The 25,741-nt window shown below is 39.5% G+C and overlaps 1 protein-coding gene and 1 long non-coding RNA gene across 4 annotated transcripts in view; one reads left to right on the top strand and one right to left on the bottom strand.

Moving 5' to 3' along the window:
* Window positions 1-16,840, bottom strand: part of LOC122452984 — a 36,791-nt gene extending 19,951 nt beyond the window's left edge. For all 3 annotated transcript variants that reach the window (XR_006272895.1, XR_006272897.1, XR_006272896.1), the window contains exon 1: window positions 16,714-16,840. This is a non-coding gene — a long non-coding RNA (uncharacterized LOC122452984). The remainder of the gene's footprint in view (window positions 1-16,713) is intronic.
* Window positions 15,749-25,741, top strand: part of FAT4 (FAT atypical cadherin 4) — a 174,986-nt gene continuing 164,993 nt past the window's right edge. The window contains exon 1 of the mRNA XM_043486767.1: window positions 15,749-20,923. Coding sequence (XP_043342702.1) covers window positions 15,749-20,923 — 5,175 coding nt within the window. The remainder of the gene's footprint in view (window positions 20,924-25,741) is intronic.

Below are 25,741 nucleotides of genomic sequence, written 5' to 3'. Positions count from 1 at the left end.
AAGAGAAATGGACGTGGAATAATTTTTATAATTTGTGATTGTGTCAGTCAACATCGAGTTGCAGGGACTATTAGACAATATAGCTGTTTCAGGAAGAATGTTTAGGGAATTGGGTGCTCTCAGATTGGTAGCAGGCATGGTGATAGAAACAGAAATGCCCCTCCATAAGCACTATGAATTCTGCCACAATCAGCAAGGTGGAAAACAGGAGCCCACCACTACAATTATTAACTTCACCAACACCAACAAGTAACTGTGATCCAGCCGGTTAGAAATTGTGCTAACTGCAAATGATACAATTGTTACTTCTCTATACATACAGATTGGACACTGGAACACCAGTGTGGACCTTCATTCTCAGCTGTGCTGGCTGGCAGAGAACCAGCTGAAGTAGAATGAAGATGGCCTCTGCCCATGTTTACCTAACAAACTCCAAGTGGTTGCATTTAAACAGAGGACTGTTGTATGAACAACCATGACTGAGAGGGTGTATGAAGAAAAACCTCTAGATTGCACGCTAGAGATGGACTGGAAGGTTTGATGGAAGGTGAATGTCAAGCCACAGCATGCACCATAGTGTTTTGATTTTTTTTTTTTTAAGTCTCGTTTTCTTTTTTGCTGTTCAATATCCTCTTCTGAGCCTCCTGGAATTATCTGTGAGTACCACCCTTTACCACATTTTAGAAAACAATGTTTTAGACTGTACCATCTGAACCATTTATTACTGCTTTTTAAGATTAAAAATGTATTTTTAATTTTAGGCATCCTATCTGGGATGAAATTGGGCAGACATTTGTTGAATGCTATCTGAATTTCAGACATCATGCTACCTTCAGAGAAAAGAAAATGTTTTATTGTCCCTGCTCTGGTGGCATTTTGCCATTTGACATAATTAGGATAAGGAAGTATTTAATAGAAGGAAGAGCAGAAAGAGGAAACTAGAATTAAAGTTTCATCAATAATTATTTTAGTCTCTGGATAAAGGACAGAATTACAAAGTTAAAACAAAGGTAGGTGTTTACACAGGAAAATAAATTGATTTAGCAATAGCAGCAACAACTGAAAAATAGATTTGAGACCCAAACTGATTAAGAAAACAAATAGCTAATATATGAACAATATAATAGAAATATATGATAGAAGAAGACATCTTTTTATCCCCTGTAAATAAACCAGGATTTAAGACATATTATACTCAAATGTATTTCTTTGTTTTTCTGGGAGGACAACTCTGATATACTTTGGTTTCAATTACAGATTGATAGATTATTTCTGGAAAGCAACTTGGCAATAGGTAAAAAGGGTCCTTAAAAGTTTAAATTCTTTTAAAAATTTCTGCAATTTGACTAAAGATGACAGAAGCTATGTCTGTTTTATTCACCATTGTCTCACCGCTGAAGCTTTTAAAGTATCTGATACACAGTTTTCAATAAATTTTGTTTGGAGAAGTGAGTAATAATTATCAAAGCATGAATTTAATAGTAAATTAACCTGAAAAAATCCTGAAGGTCAGCATTGAAGGAAAAATTAATAACTTTTGGCCTATTCATATTACAAACAGTATTCAACCAATAAAAAATATTTATGTAAAATTCTTATAATGGCAAGGGAATACGCTCATTAGGCAATAACACAAAGGTGTCTTATAGTAGTCTGTATTTCATCATCTCAAATAAAGGTATAGCACAAGATAATATGTTAGCTGTGGGTCAAGATTATTTGATTTATTAGAATCAACACTTCTGGTAAGATTCTCCTAATTCTCCATACCCATATTATAGATGGAAGTTACAGCTTAAATTGTCCTGTATTTGCAAATGTTTTCATATGTTTAAAGTCTAGTAGACCTAGACTGAATATCATACCATTTTATTTAACACTTCTCCAAGACATTTATCTATACATATTAGAGGTATCCATTTCCTTAATTCTCTTTATATTCCAGCATGAAATTCAACATCAGGCTCATTTTAATGTTAATGAAACCATTAACTATTACCCATATTTATATATTTTTAGTTTGAGATAAACAGTATACCTATACCTAATAAAAATTAAAATATAACCAATCCATGATATATTATACATTTCAACAAAAAAGTAGATTGTCACAAACAGTTGTTTGACTGAGCAGTTTCTCCAAATTATGGTACGTAATTACTAGTTTGTGGCAAATGCCACAATATTCAGAAACCTAGTCTCACATTTAGTATAAGCAATTTCCATTCCAGTGGGTTTGCTCACATACTCACATGTACTATATTATGAAGGATTCTAAAGCTAACCCTTCATTTGGTTTCTCTCATAAGTGTGATGTTACAGAATATGATTTTGGTTTCCATCACGTAGTTTCAGATTTATTTACATACACTTGTGGTTCCATAATCTTTGGAAATTGAACACTGGCCAGAAAAAAAAAATGGGTAAACATATATATTATATAATTAAATATATGTGTATATATATTATAAAAAAGAGATATGGAAAATGGAAGTAAAAGCTAAGTATCAAGTAATAAGGGCCAGAAAATTTTTATAAAGACTAGAAAGAATGAATGTTTAGGGAAAAAATAGCTTTTGCCTCTACCCTATGTTGCCTTCAGGCTATTATTGCCTGCTTCCCTGCAGAAATTGGTAGCAGCAGCCAAGACATCAGTGTTCTCATGAAATAAGTACACTCTGAAGAGTTGCCCTTAGGTATTGAATATCCTGTCTTACTCTCTAAAAATCTCTAAGACTGCAGATTACAATTTAGGGAGATTGTCACTTCCCAAACATACTATACCTCAAAGTTTTAAATTTAAGATTACAAAAGGTCAGAAGGTAAGAAAAGCAGTTTTTTGTAAAACACACAGAAATCTTGAATCATATTCAAAATACTGACTTTATATACATGTACATATATAGGTGAAAAAAAAAAGATTACAAATGGGAATGATCAGCAATGGCCATCTGGTAGAGATTTCAGTACCAAGCTTATCTCCTATGCACTAAAATAGTGGTCAGCAAATGACAGTCTAAAGACCAAATTGAGCCTAGTTCCTGTTTTTGTAAATAAATTTTTATTGGAACACAATCATCCCCAATAATTTCCATATTATCTATAGCTGCTGTCACATTATAGGGGAAGTTTAAATGTGTGACAGAGATTGTCTGGCTTTCCAAACCTAAAGTATTTACAATTTTCTCTTTTATAGAAAAAAACTGCCAATCCCTACTTTAAACTCACAGATTGAGGTCTGGCCTTTGATCACTCCTCAGCACAGATAAGGGCTTCCTTGATGGCTCAGTGGTAAAGAATTTGCTCCTGGGTTGGGAAGATCCCCTAGAGAAGGAAATGGCAACCACCCCAGTATTCCATGGGGTTGCAAAGAGTCAGACACAGTTTTGCAACTAAAGAGCAGCACAGATAGACAATTAATGCACAGATATTGTCAATATAAAATAAGAATTAAAATTCACTTTAAAATGAATGAAGTATAACTATTTGGTTAGTATGAAAAAAAACTGAGTAGAATACTGGAAAGGGTGGCCATTCCTTTCTCCAGGGCATCTTCATAACCCAAGGATCAAGTCCAGGTTTCCCACACTGTCATTAAGGTAAAGGCAGATTCTTTATCTTCTAAGCCACCAGGAAAGCCCAATATAAAGAGTACAAAGATTAAACAGTGATATATTGAATATACCTGAATATCAAATTAGTTAAGTTGGAATATCAGATAGAGAAATTTTCTAGAAAACCTCAAGAAGAGCTAAAGAGACCTGACTTATGGGTAAGTATCAAATAATAAAATTTCCCAAAGGAGTAAAAACAAATGGAAAAAGGAAACTATTTGAAGAAATAAGGAAAATAGACTCCTTATTCTGGTAATATGCTAAACTATTATTTACCACTCAAAGCCACTAAAGTTACTAAATTTTAAAATAGTTTCTTACAAGATTAAAGAGCTAACATGATATGATAGTCAGGAATTACCATATCTAGTCTAGATGAGAACCCATAGAGGTAAATCTAACATTGAAGTAGCTTTGGCCATAGGAATATTTGCCAAACTTCACTAATATGGTTTTTGGTAGGCTACAGGCCATGGGGTCGCAAAGAGTCGGACATGACTGAACGACTTCACTTCACTTCACTTCACAGGATTAAAACCCACAGCCTTTTCAGGGGGTGTGGGATTTAATAGGGAACTTTTCTTATTAAAGCTGGAGCTCCTAAGTTCTATGTTAAGATAACTAGCTATCTTCATAACCAGATATACCTAGTCACCTTGCCTTCTCCAAAAAACTGAAAATAAAATTGCCTTGGCAGTTATTAGACTGAAGTTTGGAGAAGTTGAAGGCAGCACTCAAAATCACATTACTGAAAGTCGTTCAGTTGTGTCGAACTCTTTGTGACCCCATGGACTATACAGTCTATGGAATTCTTCAGGCCAGAATACTGGAGTGGGTAGCCTTTCCCTTCTCCAGGGGATATTCCTAACCCAGGGGTCGAACCCAGGTCTCCCACATTGTATGCAGATTCTTTACCAGCTGAGCCCTGAGGGAAGCCCAAGAATGCTAGAGTGGGCGGTAGCCTATCTCTTCTCCAGCAGATCTTCCCGACCCAGGAATCAAACCAGGGCCTCCTGCATTGCAGGCAGATTCTTTACCAACTGAGCTATCAGGGAAGCCCCCAGATTACTGGAGATGTACAGGAAAAAAAAAAAAAATCCTCACATTGTAAATTCACTATATTTAATTGTTCTAAGATTCTACTTTTTTTGGTCCTATTTTAAAATTTAGTATTTAGGATGTATATCATATCTGAAAAAAGCCTGGTAGCAACTGTGACTTAACTACTATTGACTACACATGAATATCAAACATGCAATTTTAGTATGTTAGAAAAAAATCAGAAGCAAAATGGAATACTTTGCCAATAAATGCTATACACCTTTGAGCTGGATTTTCAGTGTGAAAAGGATCTGAGAATGCCTTGTTCAATTGATTTTGCTTATACTTTCCTTTTTATACATAGAGAAGAATGACATGACAACAAGCTAAATGAGTGTATGCTGTCTTTACATAAAAGTCCAAAGTGATGAGAAAGTATCTTTTTTTTTTTTATGGTTTACTTGGCAGCATTACTTAGTGATTCATAAAAATGTTGCTCTTCTGCTGTTGGCATCTTAGCTTCAAAGAAAACAGTGGTTGTTGCAGACTAATAGTAACCCACAAGCACCTAATGGAAGTATAATCAGATCTTCTTTATGGGAGCACACCAATCCTAAGCTTCAAGGAATACTACAAATAATTTACCAATTAAAATGTTCAGTTTATTTTCAAACTTAACTAATCACACGAGGAAACAATTTACTATGAGCTAAAACTAGCAATAAAAATGAAAAGCATAAACATGATTAAATATGTCTGATACTGGAATCTTCAGATATCTATCTAAATAACACTAGAATCTATGCTTAACATGTTCAAAGGAAGGAAAAACAAGTTTGAAAATATCTGAAGGGGATGGTGGTGGTTTAGTCGCTAAGTCGTGTCTGACTCTTGCAACCCCACGGACTGTAGCCTGCCAGGCTCTTCTGTTCATGGGGATTCTCCAGGCAAGAATACTGAAGTGGGTTGCCATTTCCTTCTCCAGGTCTGCAAGGAATAGCTAACTTCAAAACACATCAAGATGTTAAGGTGTAAGAATTCTGTAATTAAACTGATAATAAGTAGATGAGTTTAAAAGTAGGTTAGACACAGGGAAGATCCTCTTGAGAATGGCAGGACAACCCACTCCAGTACTCTTGCATGGAGAATCCCCATGGACAGAAGAGTCTGGTGGGTTACAGTCCACAGGGTCACACAGAGTCAGACACAACTGAAGTAACTTAGCAGACACAGCTAAAGACAGAATTAGTGAACTAGAAAACAATTCAGAAAAAAATATTTAAAATTAAGCATAGAGAAAATAGAAGATATTAAGTTGATATTGAGATTTACAAGATATCATGTGAAGTTCTAATGTGTATCTAAGTAGAGTTCCAGGCGGAAGAACAAGAACAAAACCAAGAGTAAGATCTGCAAATACAAATATAAAGGCTGAACACTTGTCAGAAATAATGAAAACATGATTTGCATCATGAAGACTTTAATTTCCAACTATGATTAAAAAACATTTTATACCTACATATAAATAGAAATCAAAACTGCAAAACGTAAAAAAGAGGCATTTCAAGAGGAATCAATGAAAAAAATCACAAATTACCTTGAATGAAAAATCAAGAAAAATAGGAATTAGAATGACAGTAAAATGAGAGTCCAACTTCTATATAATTAAATTGTGCTGATAAATATAATGATGATTCTGAAAAAATTCATGTGAATTAAAATATCAATGTGTAGTATTAGAAATGTCCTGATTTATTTAATTAAATATCCTTTTTCATATTTGCACTAGTATAGCATGTGACAAAAAATTTATATCTAAATGACTCTAATTAATTTTGAATTTATAAATTTATCTTTAAATAAAAAGTATTTCAAGAACAAGGGCACTATAAAGTGTTTCTACCAAAAGCTTCCCATTCCAAAATGAAATTCATAAAAACATATTGCAGAAAAAATGCAGGAGATCCAGGAAAGAATGTTTGTGATAGAAGAAAGACTGAAATGCAACAAACTGTGTTACATTATTGCTTTTTAAAAAATAAAAATGTTATGCAAGATTAAAATTTAAATAAAAGAATTAAAAATCAATACCAAATTAAGATGTAAGTTGAACAGTAAACCAATGTATATTTAAAATGTATTGTTGAAGAACTCTTTTTTCATAAGGTATTGAATTATTTTAGACTTTGAGAAGAATATTTTTGTAATTTCTTGAAGTAAAATGAAAATAGCCAAAACAGAGCCTATATCACCCAAAGTAGTAGCAGAAAGTGAAAGAAATTCCTAATTAATTAAAAACAGGTAAGAAGCATAGAGATAAACAAAAGAAAAACTAGAGAAAAATAAGCAAAACACAAAGTTAGATAGCAGATTTAAATAGGAATTAAGTATAAATATTAAATGTGAATAAATTTTTTAAAAAATGAATGCATTTTCAAATTTAATGCTGTGTCAGAAATACTTTTAAAACATTAGGGTACAGAGAATAAAAGGTGAAAAGGATGGGAAAAAAAAATCTGTCATGATAGTAGCAAAGAATGCTGGTTACCTGCACTTGTATCTGACCAAAGCAGACTTTAAGGAAAAGCACATTATTTGGGATAAAGAAAATCAAATCTTAATTAAAAAAGGTTTAATTCATGATGAATATATAAATTATATTTATATGTGCATTTACAAACATAAAATATATAACATGAGAATAAATAAAATATAAAATATATATTAAAATGTCTTAACATGCAAAACAAGGATAGCTACATAACTACAAGAATATTTAAATTTGCAATCACAAACGCAGATTTAACATGCCTCCATGCCACTTTTAGAATCAATACATGAAGCCAAGAGAAAGTCAGTAACGATATATAAGATCTGAATAGCATAGTTAACAAACAATTTCATGGATGTGGACAGAACATTGAACCCAAGAACTGCAGAGTTCACATTCTTTCTGAGTGTAATCAATTTATTTGAAGCCTTGATATAGGACAAGATCACCAAGAGACAGAGGTTACAGAACAGATGGTGATGGTGACTATTTGTCCCATGAACCCTAGGGTGCTTGCTACACAGTAAAACATCTGAGACTGAAAAGATGAGGAAGCATGGCATTGACGAAGGGAAATGAGTAAAGTTAATCGAGGAGAAGGACATGATCAACTGAGATATTGATAAGAAAAATTTTGTTGGATTGCTTTGGGTAAGAGAGAGATACCAAGGAAAAATTTCACACAAAGAATGGCTCAATAAAGGACAGAAATGGTATGGACCTAAGAGAAGCAGAAGATATTAAGAAGAGGTGGCAAGAATACACAGAAGAACTGTACTAAAAAGATCTTCATGACCCAGAAAATCATGATGGTGTGATCACTCACCTAGAGCCAGACATCCTGGAATGTGAAGTCAAGTGGGCCTTAGAAAGCATCACTACGAACAAAGCTAGTGGAGGTGATGAAATTCCAGTTGAGCTATTTCAAATCCTGAAAGAGGATGCTGTGAAAGTGCTGAACTCAATATGCCAGCAAATTTGGAAAACTCAGCAGTGGCCACAGGACTGGAAAAGGTCTGTTTTTATTCCAATCCCAAAGAAAGGCAATCCCAAAGAATGCTCAAACTAATGCACAATTGCACTCATCTCAGACGCTAGTAAAGTAAGGCTCAAAATTCTTCAAGCCAGGCTTCAGCAATATGTGAACCATGAACTTCCAGATGTTCAAGTTGGTTTTAGAAAAGGCAGAGGAACAAGAGATCAAATTGCCAGCATCCGCTGGATCATCAAAAAAGCAAGAGAGTTCCAGAAAAACATCTATTTCTGCTTTATTGACTATGCCAAAACCTTTGACTGTGTGGATTACAATAAATTGTGGAAAATTCTGAAAGAGATGGAAATACCAGACCACCTGACCTGCCTCTTGAGAAACCTATATGCAGGTCACAAAGCAACAGTTAGAACTGGACATGGGACAACAGACTGGTTCCAAATAGGAAAAGGAGTACGTCAAGGCTGTGTATTGTCACCCTGTTTGTTTAACTTATATGCAGAGTACATCATGAGAAACGCTGGGCTGGAAGAAGCACAAGCTGGAATCAAGATTGCCAGGAGAAATATCAATAACCTCAGATATGCAGATGACACCACCCTTATGGCAGAAAGTGAAGAGGAACTAAAAAGCCTCTTGATGAAAGTGAAAGATGAGAGTGAAAAAGTTGGCTTAAAGCTCAACATTCAGAAAACTAAGGTCATGGCATCTGGTCCCATCACTTCATGGGAAATAGATGCGGAAACAAACAGTGGAAACAGTGTCAGACTTTATTGTTTTGGGCTCCAAAATCACTGCAGATGGTGACTGCAGCCATGAAATTAAAAGACACTTACTCCTTGGAAGAAAAGTTATGACCAACCTAGATAGCATATTAAAAAGCAGAGACATTACTTTGCCAACAAAGGTCTGTCCAGTCAAGGCTACGGTTTTTCCAGTGGTCATGTATGGATGTGAGAGTTGTGCTGTGAAGAAAGCTGAGCACCAAAGAATTGATGCTTTTGAACTGTGGTGTTGGAGAAGACTCTTGAGAGTCCCTTGGACTGCAAGGAGATCCAACCAGTCCATCCTAAAGGAGGTCAGTCCTGGGTGTTCATTGGAAGGACTGATGCTGAGGCTGAAACTCCAATACTTTGGCCACCTCATGCGAAGAATTGACTCATTGGAAAAGACCGTGATGCTGGGAGGGATTGGGGGCAGGAGGAGAAGGGGATGATAGAGGATGAGATGGCTGGATGGCATCACCGACTCGATGGACATGAGTTTGAGTAAACTCCGGGAGTTGGTGATGGACAGGGTAGCCTGACGTGCTGCGATTCATGGGGTCGCAAAGAGTCCGACATGACTGAGCGACTGACCTGAACTGATTGGAGTGGGTTAAGATAAGAGAGGAAAGAAACTGTAGACTTCTTTTTATCACAGGTATTTTTGCTTTGTTTTGTGTTTTGATACTTAACACTTTATTTTGGAATTTGTCTAAAAATGCTTGGGAGACACCCACATACTAAATTCTTAGACATGCATAGTTACTGTTTCATTTGGAATATGTTCAGCAAATTTGAAATTAAAAAATGGTTTACAGTCAACTTTTAAAAAGGAGGAGACGCAAAGAGTAGGAAGCAGAAGTAGGTAGAAATCACTTAGAAATTAAAATTGAGCACTTTTCAATGCTATCATATATTCCTTCACATGAGTATTCCTTTTCCTTTAAATGGTAGCATTCCTTGAAGATGGCAGGCACTTTCCATTCCTATCACAGACACTTTGAATATAACACAACAAATAAATAGCAACAAAGGGATATAGATTTTGGGTACCAGGGAAGGTGGTGAAAGGCAGCAGGATTGCTGAACGAGAGGGCTCTTTATTACTCTATACATATTTAGAAATGTATTTATATATTAATAAACAATCTTGTGCTACAGAGGAAACCATAAAATAAATTTACTAAAAATTTAAGTGAATAAAAATGAAATCATTGCATGTAGCATTTTATAATTAATATTTTGTGGAGTAAAGTTAGTACAGTACTTTGAGGGAAATTTATAGCAATATATTTATCAGGAAATAAGAAACTTTAAAATATTAAGTTAAACATTTAGCAGAAGTTGGAAAGCAAAAGAGTCATATAGAAGAGTAAGAAAAATAAAATAAATAAGGACAAAAATCCTACCCCACTTGCGTCAATGATACCAAGAGACAATCTGCCACTTGGCAAAAACTACAGTCTACAGACTTCAGATATCTAACCCGTCCTACTGCTAAAAGTTTGCCATCTCCGAACTCCATGCTTCCCAATTCTAGGATCAGTTCACATCTTGCTCCGAAACACTGTATCCTATGAACTTAATTCTCTCTAGTTTAGCAAACAATCAGCTATTCATTTCAGATATGTGATAAAGGCCTCTTCCATTCCTTTGTATACATCCCCAAAATATTCACTGCCTTTTGGGGACAAATTACAAGGATGTTCATTACAGACTAATCTGTGATGTCAGGGAGTTGAAGGCAAACTGGATGTCTATAATCATGTAAGTAGACAGGTTAAGAGAAATGGATACATGTGTTACTGTAAAACTGCAGAAGTCAGAGACAATCTAATCGTACACTTATAACAACATGTATAAACCTTAAAAATAGCACTTGGTGAAAAAGATAAAAAACAGGATGAGACACATACACCATATAACCCAAATGATTTATCTCAGTTAAAAATACAGCACAACTAAATAATACATAATAAATTTTGCAAAAACATGGAACCAAAAACTACACATTCCACTTATTAGAATGTTTGCCTCTGGGAGTCCTGTAACAGAAGTGAAGAATGCTAAGGAGAGAAAAGAGTAAGGTAGAATAAGATAAGGTGAGCAAAATACAGTGAAGTGTAAAGTGAAGGATGGGAGGGGAAGGATGGGAGAGGGAGAGAAAGGAGGGGAATGGAGATAAGGGAAGAGAGGGGCAGGAATTGGAAAGGAAGAGAAAAGAGGAAAGGAGAGGAGGAGGAGGAAGAAGGAGAGGGAAAGAAAGTGGAAGAGAAAATAGGGAGAGAAAAGAGAGGAAAAGGAGAGAGAAGGGAAGAAAGAAGGTAGGGAAGAGCAGAAGAGAGGAAAGGAGAAGAAGGCAGAAAAGGAAGAAGCAGAGGGAGAATCCTTTTCTGCAACAATGTTCCTAATGAATTATATAGTATGATTAATCTAAGCTTCTTCACCTAGGGTCTAAATCATGAAAAAAAAAAGTAATTTCAGACATTTAATGAAGTAATGATGGTAACTGGTACACATTAGGATAACAGATTGTCACAAAATCTTTTTATTTTTTTAATGTATGCTTTAAAAGTCTAGCTCCTTTCGTGTCTGGACATAAAAAATAAAATTTTTCCCCACAGTCTATTAAAACTGACAAATATCTTCTCTTTTAGAAGCATATAACTTCAAGTTTATTGAAAGCTTTCACAAAGTAATCCTTTTCTTAAAATAAATAAGCTTTCGGTGGAAAAGCAAAAATAAACTTTGCTTTTTTCACCCATATAGTTATACTATGTCTTTATTTCCTTTCATTTTGTTGGGGGCATCCTTACTTTTCATTACTCATTATATCACTACAATTTCTGAAATCCAAAGAAGAAAAATTAAATATAAGGAAAGCTTCATTGTCTTTTATTAAAACCATTCTCTGTACCATACATTAAATTATACACCTATGTGTAATAGATTGCAATTTTATGTGTAGGTTTTTATCTATAAATGAAGGTGTTACTTTAATGTAGTTATCATGGAAGGTTTCCATTTATTTATACAACCATGCCAATGTCCAAATCATTTTTTATATTCTTTCAGAATTGTTCAAAAAATGATTTTATGTCCTGAATATATATACATTTTCTGTATTACTTAACTTTGTCATATCTTGAATTTTGAAATTTAAAAATATATGTTACACTTCCTCCTATTCCACAAAATGAATGTTAACCCATTACAAGCAAATTAAATTCACTCATAAATGATGAAGATTTAACATTAATGTTCTTGAGACTAAATATGAAGATTATCCCACAGGCTCTCCAAACAAACAAGAAAACAGAAAAAAGTATACCTGATCTCTGAGAAAGAACTAAATGCTCCCTTTCTACTCTTTCCTACCCAAATGACTGAACTGTTGCACATTAGTAAACAACAACAAACAAATAAGAAAACCCGAATATTCTCAAAATCACATATCATAGCCATGGTTTGTGAAAATTTCTGGTTTCACTATGTAAATATACAAATCTTTGTGGGTTAAATTACATCAAAATAAAAGCTGCAATTTACTGGCAGAGACATGAGTTTTGAGAAAATGCTTTAAAATATCTCTTTTAAAAGAATAACTTCCAAAGCTTTTACAATTTTCATGGGCTAAAAATAAAAAAATGATGAAATACTTTCTTGTTTTTTTCTAATTCACTCATCATATATACTACGTATATTGGTATATATGGTATAGAAAACCGCGGAAGTAAGTGTTCTAAACAAAGGAATTGTTGATAGTGTTTTTTTACCATTCAGATTTACATATATCAATTCTGGATATTCTGTCTGGATCAGAGGACCTGGATTTGCTATCTGTCTTATTGCTTAAATTTTTTTTTTTACCTAAGAAAGGCACGAGGAGATCCCAAAAGATCTTTTTTCTCTGCTACTATCCCTAGGCAAGAAGGAGGAATTAGGCTTGTAACCAGATCCTTCTAGTCTCTGCCTTTAATTTTAAACAAGAAACCAGACGACTAAAGATGTAAGATTGACAGGGAACAGCAGAGGGCAGTATTTACTCATGGCTAAATCATCTCCCAGCTCAGAAATTTTAAATTTGGAGGGGGTCACTGTGGGTGAAATGTTTGACTTACGCCCTATATTTGCATTACTTGGCTTAAATTCTTATTTTCTAAGCGGTTTTCCTTAAAGGGGAAATAATACTGACCTGATTCCTAGTCACATTTTCCCCCTTCTTTGAAGTGCTGCGCGATACCATAAAAAAAATCAGCTACAGTAAATAGCAGGGGAGTTAATCTGAATGCCTCGAGTGGCACGTGGGTAATTCTAAAATTTAAATTTCATTCTATTCATTTCAATTTTTCTCATATCTACCTTTCCCCCAGACAAAAACTAAACCAAAACAAAAAGAAACCATTCGTCAGGATTCCTTTGGCTAGAAAATGGCTAGAGGGCAATACTCCCAACAAATATCAAAATTCCAAACTTTGGGAAAGGAAACAAAACAGGAGTTCCCCGGCTTTTCCTATAGGAAATCCGAAGTGCAGTTGGTGCCCAGGGCTTGATGCCCCTGATCACCTGGAGGCAGGGGCGGGGCGACTGGAGACAGGTTTAGGGTTAGACCCGGACTGCAGTTGGCTCGCTCTGTAGACAGAGGATTCGGGAAGGTTCGGTTTGAGTGCTGTTGGATCTTATTGTACGGCAACTCCCTTCCTTCCCTTCGAAAGAGAAAGGGCAGGAAACGGTTAAAGCAAATCTGCGCTTTGCATTCCCAGACAGGCTTTGCTTAATCCTTCCTCCCGCTCTAACAGACCCTCACCCCCTGCCTTTCTTTTATTTCTCTCGACCCCCTTACCCTTGAGTTATTACTAGCATAACAACCTAACGGTCTTCCCCCAGACCCGGTCCCTAAAGTTATTTATCTGCAAACCTGACCCCACCCCCATCCATTCGGCAGCAGCTTTTTGCTGTTATTGCTCAGATGCCGGCCAAGATTTGACCAAAAAGAAAAAAAAAAAGAAAGAAAGAAAAAGAGGGGAGGGAATCACCGCCTAGCCCCCACCCACCCTTTCTCAGCGCCTCCTACTCGCCGGGCTCCCACACCCGACCGCCTACCGTCCTCCGGGAGGCTGGAGTGATTAGCATCCCGAGAAGCCAGTCGGAGGCCGACAAAGTCGAAGCGCGCGGGCGGCAGGAGCGCCAGGCGGGGCCGCTTCAGCTCGGGTCCAATGGGGCTGGGGCGAGGGAGGGGCGGTAGGTGACAGCACCCGGAGCCCGGGGCAGTCCGGCTGAACTAAAGTGCGGGGATCAATGAGTGGCGAGCAAAGTTTCTGAGTCCTGCTCAGCTCGCGGTCTTCCCTCCCCCTCTGTTTGTGTTTCGGCGGCGCGCTGTGTGTGTGTTGTTTGTGTGTGTGTGTGTGTGTGTGTGTGTGTGTGTGCGCGCGCGCGCGCGTGCGGCGGGGAAGGGGCGGGGAGAGCGAGGGAGACCAGCCGGAGGTTGAGAGGGGCTCGCGGAGCTCCAGCTCCTCGGCGGCGCTGCAACCTTCAGCCCGGGCAGGCGAGAGGGAGAGCGCTGACAGCCGCCGTCCGGAGCTGCTGGGGGCGCCGCCGCGGTCCAGCGCCGACTTCCCCGCCTCCACCGTCAACAGTGCGGGAGAAAAGGGGCACCGATCACCACCACCCTACCCCGCCCCAAACAAAAAGCCTTGTGGATTACAAAGTGAAACTGACACGGGACAATAAAACCAAAGGGCAAGAGGTCAGGGGCGAGGCGCACTAGAGGGGGCTTCTGACTGGGACCGCCGGAGAAGGAGTCCCCTGGCGTGGTGAGGGGAGGGGACGCGGGGACAGCGCGCTGCTCCTGCCCGACGCCGGCGAGGCCGAGAAGAAAGGGGGACCTGCGCTTGATTTGGATGTACAAATAATGGGTCGGCAGGCGTCCCGGCAGAGGTAAAAAAAAAAAAAAAAATGCTGAGGAGCGCTGGATTTTGCCTGTGCCCGCCTAAGGGCTGGAAGCGGCAGCAGGGGCGGCGGCAGCTCCTCCTGGAGGAGAAGGGACGGAGCTGAGCGCTCCAGAGCGCCCAGCGAGCGTTTGGAATGCAGTTTGCTGGCTGCCCGAGCTTAGACGCCGCCGCCTGGGCCTCCGCGCCACTTCTGCAGCCCTGCTGAAGGGCTTTGCAGCCTTGTTCTTGAGGAGAGGGGGAACTCGAGGAAACTCCTTGTCTCCAGCTTTTGGGAAAGGAATTCGATAATCCCCGGTTCCGCATCGCCCCCTCCCCAGTGCGCAGTTGTTCGCTCCACACCGCTGCGGAAGTTTGTTCTTCCTTCCTCAGTTTCTTCGCCTTGGGTAAGTTTTAAAGTTTCTGAAGATAATTGTTTGCGGTAATTCCTCCTATACCTTAAATACAGGCAACTTCTCCCAACTCCTATCCACCCCTGGCGAAAACGCTCAGACTCTCCGCATTCGACAATAAAGTGGAGGGGGAATTATAGGAGATTGGAGAAACTTCTCGGGGAACTCGTCCACAAGCAGGAGTAAGTGCCCGAGGAATGCCCTGCCGCTTTTCCTCAAGGCATCTCTTCCCTCACTAAGCGTCCAAATGGCTACCTGGAGGCTTTTACTCGGGCGAATTGCTTCTTCTGGACTGGAAGTTCTTTGAAATAGCAGAGCTCTCCGAGCCCTCGGCTGCATGTCTGCTGGTGCTACTTGATCCCTGTCATTATCAGTCTTTTTTTTTTTTTTTTTTTTTGGCCTCACCTCTTCCTTCTCTTTATCACTCAGTCCCAGGGAGCCAAGACCATGGACTTGGCAGCAGACAGGGCCCCTGGCCGCCCGTGGCTCCCGCTGCCCACTTTAACGTTATTTCAGCTCCTTCGGGTCTTTTGGCTGCTGTCCCTGCTCCCGGGGCCCGCCCGGGTCAGCGGGGCGGAGCAACGCCAGGTGTTCCAGGTGCTAGAGGAGCAACCTCCCGGCACGCTGGTGGGTACCATCCAGACGCGCCCAGGCTTCACCTACAGGCTCAGCGAAAGCCACGCCCTGTTTGCTATAAACAGTAGCACCGGGGCCCTGTACACCACTGCGACCATCGACCGCGAGAGCCTGCCCAGCGACGTCATCAACCTGGTGGTTCTTTCCAGCTCACCCACCTACCCCACCGAGGTGCGGGTGTTGGTGCGGGACCTCAATGACAACGCCCCGGTCTTCCCAGAACCCTCGATTGTGGTCACTTTCAAGGAAGACAGCAGCAGCGGGCGGCAAGTCATCTTGGATACCGCCACCGACTCGGACATCGGCTCCAATGGCGTTGACCACCGGTCCTATCGCATCATCCAGGGCAACGAGGCCGGTCGCTTCCGCCTGGATATCACCCTGAACCCGAGCGGCGAGGGCGCGTTCCTGCACCTGGTGTCCAAGGGCGGGCTGGACCGCGAGGTCACACCGCAGTACCAGCTGTTGGTGGAAGTGGAGGACAAGGGCGAGCCCAAGCGGCGGGGCTACCTGCAGGTAAACGTGAGTGTGCAGGACATTAATGACAACCCCCCGGTTTTTGGCAGTTCCCACTACCAGGCGGGGGTGCCTGAGGACGCCGCGGTGGGCTCCAGCGTCCTCCAGGTGGCGGCGGCGGACGCGGACGAGGGCACCAACGCGGATATCCGCTATCGGCTTCAGGACGAGGGGACCCCCTTCCAAATGGACCCCGAAACGGGGCTCATCACGGTGCGGGAGCCCTTGGACTTCGAGGCCCGGCGCCAGTACTCGCTTACCGTGCAGGCTATGGACCGAGGCGTGCCTTCCCTCACTGGGCGTGCCGAGGCGCTGATTCAGCTGCTGGACGTCAACGACAATGACCCGGTGGTAAAATTCCGCTACTTCCCCGCCACCTCGCGCTACGCCTCGGTAGATGAGAACGCTCAAGTGGGCACGGTGGTGGCTCTGCTCACCGTGACGGACGCAGACTCCCCAGCGGCCAACGGGAACATCTCCGTGCAGATCCTTGGAGGCAACGAGCAGCGCCACTTTGAGGTGCAGAGGAGCAAAGTGCCGAACCTGAGTCTCATCAAAGTTGCCAGCGCCCTAGACCGGGAGCGCATCCCTTCTTACAACCTGACGGTTTCTGTCTCGGATAACTACGGGGCGCCCCCTGGCGCAGCGGTCCAGGCGCGCTCTTCCGTGGCGAGTTTGGTGATTTTCGTCAATGACATCAATGACCACCCTCCCGTGTTTGCCCAGCAAGTGTACAGAGTGAACCTGAGCGAGGAGGCGCCCCCGGGAAGCTATGTGAGTGGCGTGTCCGCCACTGACGGCGACTCTGGTCTCAATGCTAACCTGCGTTACAGCATCGTCTCTGGTAATGGCCTGGGTTGGTTCCATATCAGTGAACACAGCGGTCTAGTGACCACTGGGCTTGCCGGGGGCTTGGACCGTGAACTTGCTTCCCAGATTGTACTGAATATCAGTGCTCGGGACCAGGGGGTTCACCCCAAGGTTTCCTATGCCCAGCTTGTTGTGACTCTCTTGGATGTGAATGATGAGAAGCCAGTGTTTAGCCAGCCAGAAGGATATAATGTGTCTGTGGTTGAGAATGCACCTACTGGGACTGAACTACTGGTGCTTGGGGCAACCGATGGGGACCTGGGTGACAATGGGACAGTGCGATTCTCCCTGCAGGAAGCTGAGACCGACCAGAGGTCCTTTCGCCTGGATCCTGTGTCTGGGAGGTTGAGTACTATCTCCTCCTTGGACAGGGAGGAACAAGCTTTCTACTCCCTGTTGGTTCTGGCCACAGATCTGGGGTCACCTCCCCAGTCATCAATGGTTCGCATAAATGTGAGCCTCCTGGATATTAACGACAACAGCCCTGTGTTCTACCCAATCCAATACTTTGCTCATATTCAGGAGAATGAGCCTGGAGGTAGCTACATCACCACCGTGTCTGCCACTGACCCAGATTTGGGTCTCAATGGAACCATCAAATATAGTATATCAGCTGGGGACAGGTCTCGGTTTCAGGTCAATGCTCAGAGTGGGGTTATTTCTACAAGAATGGCCCTAGACAGAGAAGAAAAAACTGCTTACCAGTTGCAAATAGTGGCTACTGATGGTGGCAATTTGCAGTCTCCCAACCAGGCGATAGTAACCATCACTGTGTTGGACACTCAAGACAACCCGCCTGTATTCAGCCAGGCTGCCTACAGCTTCGTGGTCTTTGAGAATGTGGCCCTGGGATATCATGTGGGTAGTGTGTCTGCATCCACCATGGATCTCAATTCCAACATCAGTTATCTCATTACTACCGGGGATCAGAAAGGTATGTTTGCTATCAACCAGGTTACTGGGCAGCTTACCACAGCAAGTGTGATTGACAGAGAAGAGCAATCCTTTTATCAGCTAAAAGTAGTAGCCAGTGGGGGCACAGTGACTGGAGACTCTATGGTTAATATAACAGTTAAGGATTTGAATGACAACTCTCCCCATTTCATTCAGGCAGTAGAGAGTGTGAATGTGGTTGAAAATTGGCAGGCAGGTCACAGCATTTTCCAAGCCAAAGCTGTGGACCCTGATGAAGGTGTCAATGGGATGGTACTCTATAGCCTGAAGCAAAACCCCAAGAATCTCTTTACTATCAATGAAAAGAATGGTAATATTAGTCTACTAGGACCCCTGGATGTTCATGCTGGTTCCTACCAGATAGAGATCTTAGCATCTGATATGGGTGTTCCCCAGCTCTCCTCTAGTTTCATCTTAACAGTGTATGTCCATGATGTAAATGACAACCCACCAGTGTTTGACCAGCTTTCTTATGAGGTCACCCTTTCTGAGTCAGAACCTGTGAATTCTCGATTCTTTAAAGTGCAAGCTTTTGATAAGGATTCAGGAGCAAATGGTGAAATTGCGTACAGCATTGCTGAAGGCAATACCGGGGATGCTTTCGGCATATTCCCAGATGGTCAATTGTATATAAAAAGTGAACTGGACCGTGAACTTCAAGACAGATATGTTTTACTGGTTGTTGCTTCTGACAGAGCGGTGGAACCCCTTAGTGCTACTGTGAATGTTACTGTAATTTTAGAAGATGTAAATGATAACAGACCTCTTTTTAACAGCACCAATTACACATTTTATTTTGAAGAAGAGCAGAGACCTGGGTCGTCTGTGGGCAAAGTAAGTGCCATAGATAAAGACTTTGGGCCAAATGGAGAAGTAAGGTATTCTTTTGAAACAGTGCAGCCAGATTTTGAGTTGCATGCCATTAGTGGGGAAATTACAAATACCCATCAGTTTGACAGGGAGTCTCTTATGAGGCGGAGGGGGACTGCGGTGTTTAGCTTTACAGTCATCGCAACAGATCAGGGGCTCCCTCAGCCTCTTAAAGATCAGGCCACGGTACATGTTTACATGAAGGATATAAATGATAATGCTCCCAAATTTTTAAAAGACTTTTACCAAGCAACAATATCAGAGTCAGCAGCCAACCTGACACAGGTTTTAAGAGTATCTGCCTCAGATGTTGATGAAGGTAATAATGGACTTATTCACTATTCTGTAATAAAAGGAAATGAAGAAAGACAGTTTGCTATAGACAGCACCTCTGGTCAGGTGACACTGATTGGCAGATTAGACTATGAAGCCACACCTGCCTATTCCCTTGTAATTCAAGCAGTGGATTCAGGAGCAGTCTCCCTCAATTCGACTTGTACCTTAAATATTGATATTTTAGATGAAAATGACAATACCCCTTCTTTCCCTAAGTCAACGTTATTCGTTGATGTTTTGGAAAACATGAGAATCGGTGAACTCGTGTCCTCTGTTACTGCAACTGATTCAGATTCAGGTGACAATGCTGACTTACATTACAGTATCACTGGGACTAACAACCATGGAACTTTCAGCATTAGCCCAAACACTGGGAGTATTTTTCTTGCCAAAAAATTGGACTTTGAAACACAGTCTTTGTACAAATTAAATATAACAGCAAAAGACCAAGGAAGGCCTCCTCGTTCATCTACAATGTCGGTGGTTATACACGTGAGAGACTTCAATGACAATCCTCCTACCTTCCCTCCTGGGGATATTTTCAAGTCTATTGTTGAGAACATCCCCATTGGAACATCTGTCATTTCTGTGACTGCACATGACCCCGATGCAGACATTAACGGGCAGCTCTCCTATACAATCATCCAGCAGATGCCACGGGGCAACCACTTTGGCATAGATGAAGTCAAAGGCACTATCTATACTAATGCTGAGATAGATCGGGAATTTGCTAATCTCTTTGAGTTAACTGTTAAAGCCAATGATCAAGCTGTGCCTATAGAAACTAGACGGTATGCTTTGAAAAACGTGACTATTTTGGTCACAGACCTCAATGACAATGTTCCAATGTTTATATCACAAAATGCCCTGGCTGCAGACCCTTCGGCTGTGATTGGTTCTGTTCTGACCACAATCATGGCTGCTGACCCAGATGAAGGGGCGAATGGAGAGGTGGAGTATGAGATCATCAATGGTGACACAGACACCTTCATTGTGGATCGCTATAGTGGAGACCTGAGAGTGGCTTCAGCGCTGGTGCCTTCTCAGCTGATCTATAATCTCATAGTTTCAGCCACAGACCTTGGCCCTGAAAGGAGGAAATCAACCACTGAACTGACCGTCATTCTTCAGGGCCTTGATGGACCTGTTTTTACGCAACCCAAATATATAACCATTTTGAAGGAGGGAGAACCCATTGGCACCAATGTGATATCAATAGAAGCAGCTAGCCCTAGAGGATCTGAAGCCCCAGTGGAGTATTATATTGTCTCAGTCCGTTGTGAGGAAAAAACTGTTGGACGGCTCTTTACTATTGGACGAAGGAGTGGCATCATTCAGACTGCAGCCATACTGGACCGGGAGCAAGGAGCATGTCTTTACCTGGTGGATGTTTATGCCATAGAAAAGTCAACTGCTTTCCCCAGAACACAGAGAGCAGAGGTAATGATTTTGTCATTCCTTATGAATTATTTGTTGACTTTTTTTTTTTTTTTTTGGAAAGATCATTCTCTTTCTATTTGCTTTCTATAATGATTTACCTGTATTGTTGAATTGTTCATTTTACTGACAGGACCACATAAAAATGTTCTATCTTACAGACTAACAAGAAATACATACAGTTTAATTTTCAACCTGATCGGAACCAAAATATGAACACTTTTTACCTTGTATTTCATCTCATGCTATCTTATGTGTAAAGCTAAGGAGAATTCTTTAGCCATCTTAGAAGTTCAGGAAAAAATCCATTTATTCAAGTTAAATTACCTTATTAAACTAAACACCTCACAGTTAAGAAAGTCTACCAGAAGATGAGGAATTTCAGACTTGAGAAATCTCTATTCCACAATGAAGCACTTTGGTAGAAATCAGCATTATAGCATGGCTTTCTAGGGGGGAGTGGCAATGGACTGACAGTTTACATCAGGACAGTATTAACTTTCACATCCTCAGCAGTCTTGGCAGTTTCTTTATAGACAGGACTAATTTTAATGTGCTGAGCCAAGTTTGGGGAGATTCCTGATTTCATCTGCCTTCACATTGAAGGCACTATCTTCTGACTTAACATAATCCTTTCGCTTCTCTCTTGAACTAAAGCATGTAATGTGCTCTGAATGATCAGAGATTAGAAGCTGTTTCTTGAGACAACACCGTATTGTTCAATGCCATGGTTTAGGTAAAAGTTGTTCTGTCTGCTGATAGGTTAGACACTAATGTTTCATAGCAGAAGCCAAAGAATTTCAAGCTTGGCCTTTCCCGGGGTATATTTTTGACTATTACTACCTCAGTGTATCATTGATTTTCTTTTTTAATTGAACTGCTTCCAACGTTGTTTTGATCATCAACTAGAAATGATACAGCTATACCCCGGATGGCTCATTTGCTGGTTCCTAAGTTCTCTCTCCCCTTCAATATATCCCTTCAAAGATATCTTTGAATATCCCTTCAAAGATATTCTGATGTCACTCAGCCAAAAACACAAAATATCAAATGTGGTTTGTGATACTTGGCAGGAACCCAGACACAACATGCTAGCGAATTTGAGGCTCATGTGTTTGTTTTCTTGCTTTCTTTTCTTTTTTATAGCTGTGAGGGGTTTTCTTCATTTAAAATGTTCATTTGTTATTATTATCTTTTCGAATCCCATGTGATTTTTTTTTTTCAAAATGGCTAGTTATGGCTCTTCTATTGATGAAGCAGTGTATTCATGGCCTAGAGGATATCAGATATATAATTAGAGATGTAATTCTTAATAGAGACATAATTCTTAGAGATATCATTCTAAGTGAAATTCAATTTTATCTTGTACACACAGCCCTGAAGAAACTTCTACCCACATGTCCTCTTTTACCTAATTAGGTTTTTAACGATCTGAGATAGGTCATTACATACTGAGTTATTTGGTTTAACTCAGGCTATGATTTACATGTAATTTTATTTTGATTTGGGGTTATTCCTCTGCTAAACCCACTTCCTGGCTCTATTTTCCTTCTCTGGAATTATTTCTTAGATGAAGAGATTTAATTAGTTTAAAAATGGAAATACTTATTAAAGACAGGCAATTAAGTCATTCTAGGCTTTAGGAAAAAATTTTAAACTATAAAACAGATTATGTTATTGGTTGTTTTTTGGTTGAAGTGATTACCTTTGCTTGGCAATGAGAATAAATGTCCATTGTTGTCATTGGAAGATTTATTTAGTCTTACTATTTACCCATTAGATATGCAAAGATTGACTTGGCTTAAACTTATTAAATAGTGCTGTCTCTTCATTAGACATGAGGAGTAAAAGTAATAATTATAAATCATTTTGTTAATAATAGGAGATAATAAGTCTGTTATTTTTTTAACCTCAAATAACACCAATATGAAAACTTATTCATATTTTCTATAACCTATTTAAAGATCTGGAGAGAATTCACCATAATAATTTTTTTATGAGAAAAAAATTGTTTGTCAGGGTATCTTCTGTGAACTAAAGTGCTGAAATTGTAAACCAAGTTTGAGTTCCCAAGCTCCAACCACTCCTAAAATTAAAAGCAAATGTGTTTCTGCAAAGAATATTTAAAGCAGTAGTTGGGAGCTAGAATTTCATATTATTATTAGTTGTATCTTTCAATTGTATACAATAAAGTTCTTTTTTCCTTCTACTCAAACAATTAATTTACCATGACTCTGCAAAAAGAAGCTATAAATTACCTAGGGTTGTCAGAGGTGATTTTTCAATTGTTCGTTTCCAAGTGCAAACTTTGCTCCAATGCATTTTTTAACAATTTATTCCTGTACATTGATAGGAGTCTGGGTTGCTTACTCAGGTTTCTGGCTAGAGTCATGGCTGATCACATTCCATGGGCAAGCAGAGGGTCAGTGGTAAAAGAGAAATGATTTAATCTGCATTCTTTTTCAAGCTCTGACACTTGTGTGGAGGGGGACGGGTCCTGGGGATTTGGCTTCAGTACTGCTACTTCCAGAGATTGTCCAGTTGTACACCTTCACCTCCCCCACCTATCATAGCTAAAACTTTGGTATATAGAAGAGTGTCTTTGAAGGATAACTTTTGTGTTGCAGACACAGGTTTATTATCCTTTCATTTTGCATCTTTGTATTCTCAGAAGAGTCTTGATTATGTTAGAATAGCTCATATACATTTTCTACCTCTTTTCTATCTTCAACAACAAAAAATAGAGATGTAGCACATCCACAGGCATTTCTTAACATGTGTTTTATGGCAACATGCAACTTAGGGACTGGGTTGGACTTTTGAAGGTCAGAGTTTTTGTCTCATTGGTCTTTATGATCTCCTAGTATAATATTTCCTTGATAATAATAATATCACCTAGAGTCTGGTATATTACCTGATGTATAGGAAGTGCTCAGTACATGTTTACTGTATGAGATGGTAGAAGAGCTAAGGCTGGTACATGTGTTCTTGTGTCTCAGGAATAATCAAAAGAGAGAAGCAGGGGGAATGGAGGGGGCTATAATAAGTTTGATCTTATCATTAATTGAACTAGGGACATAAAGACATACCAATTATCTCTGTTCTACAAATGAACTGAGAATTGTCAGAAAGCTCAAAGAGGAAAGAAGAATTTAGGTGGGTGGTCTCACATGGAACTTAGCATTTAAATTGAAGGAAATATTATATATACTTCCAGGTTGCAGTTCTCAAATTGGTTGGTCTCAGGACCCCAAAGAGCTTTTGCTTGGGTGTGTCTTATCTATTGATATTCATGTTATGAACATTAAAATTGAGAAAATTTTAAAATATTTATTAATTTCTTTAAAAATTACAGTAACCATATAATATATATTTGTTATTAAAAGAACTTAATTTTCTCAACCCTAAGAAATAACAAAAAAGACACATTACTTTATGCTTTCATAAATCCCTCTAATATCTGGATTAAGAGAAGACAGCTGGATTCTCAAATCTCATTTTGTCTATTGTAATATGTTGTTCTGGTTAAAATATATGAAAATAATCTATCTTCCCTCAGACAGAGTTGGATAAGAGAGAGATATTTTGATATCTTTTTCAGATAACTGTTGATTTTCTTTTAATACTATACCAGAATTTCACAAGTGGCTATTTCTTAAAACTTACTTGCAATAAGGAATCTGAAACCCTACCATTGAATTTTTCATACTTTGTTGCATGAAAATATTGATCTATCTTGCTTTATGAATGGAAATTTTACCTATGTATGACTTAGAAACATCAGGCACTGATCATTTGGAAAATATCCGTATGACTGATAAGGATCTTATCAAAAGAGCCTTTACATATATGGACTCACGACCTCATGGTAATGGTTCAGAGTTTTCCAAATTTGAATTTTCACTTGAAAGCTCAAATTTTATCATTAATAACATACATTATTAGTTGTTTCCCGAAGTATCAGACTCCCTTTGTTCATTTTCAAACAAACAAAACATGTCTGCCATTTTTTTAAAAAAGCATGCTTTCTCTATCAGTTGTTTTTTCAAGGAAAAATTGTATTCCATAAATAAAGCAACTAGTTCAGCTTGCAACTCAATCCATCACACACATGCTTTTCTTTGAGACTACTGTACATAGGTACTGACTAATGGCTCTTTGTTCATGTTTCACTATTTGTCACCCCAAATATTGAGAACACATTGGGATTTAAGGGTTGAGATTTAATAAAATTGATTATTTACTGTTTCTTCAAGGGAAAGTCTTCAGGTTTTAAGTGAAACTGGCATTTTATTTTCACTGTGACTAGTAAGTGAATAATACAATTACACCTGGAATACTTTGGAGCTACTGCTTGGCTTTGTGCTAAGGTACCAGCAGTTTTACCAACCATCAGTTTTGTACCTCTAGTGTAAATGTCAACACAGTGAAAAGGCAAACACTGCTTTGTATTATTATGAATACAGTTTTGATTTCCCAGGTGTTTTTAATGGATCTCTGGTATGCCTAGGGCACCATGTTCTGTGGTGGGAGAACCATTGGTCTAAGTACTGACATTTTTGCAATTCAGTAAAAATAATAAGACAACTAGAAATATTCTATTAAAAGTGTGCTTAGAATATTAAGTGAACAAATTATGGTTTTTTAAAGATTCAAAATGAATTTTAGCAATTGATAATAAACCTATTTATTTTCACAATGAAACCACCAAAATTTCCAAGAGAAATGGTGGAAACATTTGTAATTAATACTGAATATCAAGCTTAGAAATACTTTTACAGACTGTTTAGAATAAAGGTGAGTGAGCCTTATATTAAATGC

This window comes from Cervus canadensis, chromosome 1 (genome assembly GCF_019320065.1).
Source record: "Cervus canadensis isolate Bull #8, Minnesota chromosome 1, ASM1932006v1, whole genome shotgun sequence".
Taxonomy (NCBI): domain Eukaryota; kingdom Metazoa; phylum Chordata; class Mammalia; order Artiodactyla; family Cervidae; genus Cervus; species Cervus canadensis.
Note: the sequence above shows the minus strand (reverse complement) of the source record. Positions and strands in the feature narration are given on the sequence as shown.